The 2,900-nt window shown below is 45.4% G+C and overlaps 1 protein-coding gene across 1 annotated transcript in view; it reads left to right on the forward strand.

Moving 5' to 3' along the window:
* The window catches only part of Phb (prohibitin), a 14,395-nt gene that overhangs the window by 3,375 nt on the left and 8,120 nt on the right, over positions 1-2,900 (forward strand). Inside the window, exon 3 of the mRNA XM_031353204.1 lies at positions 1,326-1,487. Coding sequence (XP_031209064.1) covers positions 1,326-1,487 — 162 coding nt within the window. The remainder of the gene's footprint in view (positions 1-1,325; positions 1,488-2,900) is intronic.

Genomic DNA, 2,900 nt, shown 5'->3' on the forward strand with positions numbered 1-2,900 from the left:
AACCCTGTCTCAAAAAAAAAAAACAAAAAAACAAAAACAAAAAAATTTTATTTATATTATGAGTACACTGCATCTGTCTTCAGACACACACTAGAAGAGTATATCGGATCCCATTATAGATTGTTGTGAGCCATCATGTGGTTGCTGGGAATTGAACTCAGGACCTCTGGCAGAGCAGTCAATGCTCTTAACTGCTGAGCAATCTCTCCAGCCCCGACAAGCAGACTTCTTGAGCTCCAGGCCAACCTAGTAGACAGAACAAATTCCAGGGTGGTAAGAGCTACATAGTAAGAACTTCCCTTGGAAAAACAAAACAAAACACAGAAGGATGCCAGGCAGAGCGATAGCTTCCTTATATTCCCAGTGCTGGCAGGGCAGGGATGAGACTGAGTTCTAGGCTAGTCTGAGCCTAGAGATAGCTTGAGACCTTGTCTCAAAAAGAAAAAGAGAGAGAGAAGGAAAGAGACCAAGCAATGGGAACATCTCTATTTTAGGGTTCCCATAAGGACCCTGCTTCTGGGAACGTCAGGGTAAGTTAGAGCCAGTGTATACATGTCGGCTCGGGATGATTGAAAATTATAGAACTCTTGGGAGGTGATTCCTGGAATTGTGCTGGTGGGAGTTGGGGGTGGGGTGGGATGGGATCAGAAATTCAAAGGTCAGCTCTTTAAAGGAGAAAGGGTGCTAAGGAGCAGCCTGTTACTGAGGTCCAGCAGCCGGTCCCTGGGGACAGACGGGGCAGGAAGAGAGCACAGAAGAGGAAACCTAATAAAGGAGAGAAAGGGACAGGAGTCTGAACTCTTCAAATATTACAAGAAAAAAAGGGGGGCTGGCCATTCCACCAGCTTAGCTGGTAAAACGCATGGCACAAACCAGGTGGCCTGAGCTTTACTCCTGCGGCCTGTGTAAAGACAGAAGAAACAAAAGGGCTCCAGAAAATTGTCTCCCGACGCCCACACGGGCATCGTGGCATGCACACTGCCCCACTCCACCCCCCAGTTATACAAAATTATTACTAAAAATAAAGGAAAGGATTGTCAAGGTGGCTCAGTGGGTAAAGACACTTACTGTCGAACCTGACAACCTAAGTTTAATTCCCAGGATCCAGTTGGTGGAAGGAGACCTCTGCAGTTGTCCTGTGATTTCCACATGAGCATCATGGCATGCACATGCGTGAACGCATGGGCACACGCACGCAAACACACACACACTAACATAAAAAAACTTTTACAGATGTTAAAGTACGGGAGGAGGCAAGAATCTTGAAGAGATAGGACTCTTTTTGTTAGAGGTATTTCTGACCTGTCATTATTATTCCTTCCCAGTGGATGCTGGACACAGAGCTGTCATCTTTGACCGATTCCGTGGCGTACAGGACATTGTGGTAGGGGAAGGGACTCACTTTCTCATCCCTTGGGTACAGAAACCAATTATCTTTGACTGCCGTTCTCGACCACGGAATGTACCGGTCATCACCGGTAGCAAAGGTGAGTTTTGCCTATGGCTGTGTAAAGGAGATGTAGAGGTATATACTGTGCTGTCGTGCTCATTCTAGAAACATCTGGGATACAGAGATTAAACTTCACCTCCTAAGGATATCTATGCTGTGTGATGGTGGCCAATGCCTTTAATTCCAGCACTTGTAGAGGCAGGTGGATCTCTATGACTGACTTAGCAGGGCAGCCTGGTCTACCAGATGAGTTCCAGGCCAAGCAAGGCTATGTAGAGAGATCCTGTCTTAAATTTCAAAGTTGGGTGATGGTGTATGCCTTTAATCAGGTGGATCTCTGTGAGTTCCAGGCCGGTCTGGTTTACAGAGCGAGTTCCAGGACAGCCTGTCTCCACAAACCGAGAGGGGTTGGGGGACTTTCAGGCAGATAGGCAGGAGTACCTGGGGCATTGGAGGAGGCACACCAAAGCACAGTGACTCACATGAAATGCCATCCTGTGTATCTGGGTATCTGGAACCCATTTGGGAGAGTCCACTCCTAGCACGCTCAAGTCCCTGAATTTGGACCCCAACATTCGGAAGCAGCACTCGGGAGGATCAGAAGTTCAAAGTCATCTTCGGCTGCTCAGTGAGTTCAGTGCTAACCTCTTATATATGAGTCCCTGTTTTAAAAAAATATAGAAGGAAAGGAAAAGAAATATTGTAATGAAACTCATTGCTTTGCATACTAACTTACAAAGTTAATTTAAGACTATGGAGAGATGCCGGCTGCCAAGCCTGACAACCTGAGTTCAATAACTAGGTCAAATGTGGTATGAGAAGAAAATTGATTCCTTCAAGTTGCCCTTTGACCTCTATGCACTCACACACAGACACACTACACAATGCATAAATCAATAAATTTTAAAGGTTAATTTAAAAAAACCTGGTACCAAGCCTGAGTTTAATCTCCCGAAACCACATTGTAGAAGCAGAGAACTGAGTCCTCCAAGCTGTCTTCTGACCTCCAAATGTGTGATGCACTCACACACAAGCACATAAAATATGTAAATAAAAAAAAATTTAAAAGTTCATAGTGTGACTCTCCAGGAGAGGTGTGTGTGTGTAGACTGGAATATATATCAAAGGTAAACACGGGCAGCAGGATACATTCAGAGATGGTTATAAAGGGTTAACCTAAGAGTTTCATATTGAGTGCTGGAGGTATAGCTCCATGGTTAAGAGCACTTGTTGCTCCTGCAGAGGACCTGAGTTCAAATCCCAGCATCAGGGGATTGGGTATAACCCCAGTTGCAAGGGAATCCAGTAAGCATGCACATGGCACTTATACTTACACACAGGCAAAACATCAATACATAAAAAGTAAAATAAATCTTAGGGGGTAGCCAGGCAGTGGTGGCGCACGCCTTTAATCCCAGCACTTGGGAGGCAGAGGCAGGCAGATTTCTGA

The sequence above is a fragment of the Mastomys coucha genome, unplaced genomic scaffold (genome assembly GCF_008632895.1).
Source record: "Mastomys coucha isolate ucsf_1 unplaced genomic scaffold, UCSF_Mcou_1 pScaffold5, whole genome shotgun sequence".
Taxonomy (NCBI): domain Eukaryota; kingdom Metazoa; phylum Chordata; class Mammalia; order Rodentia; family Muridae; genus Mastomys; species Mastomys coucha.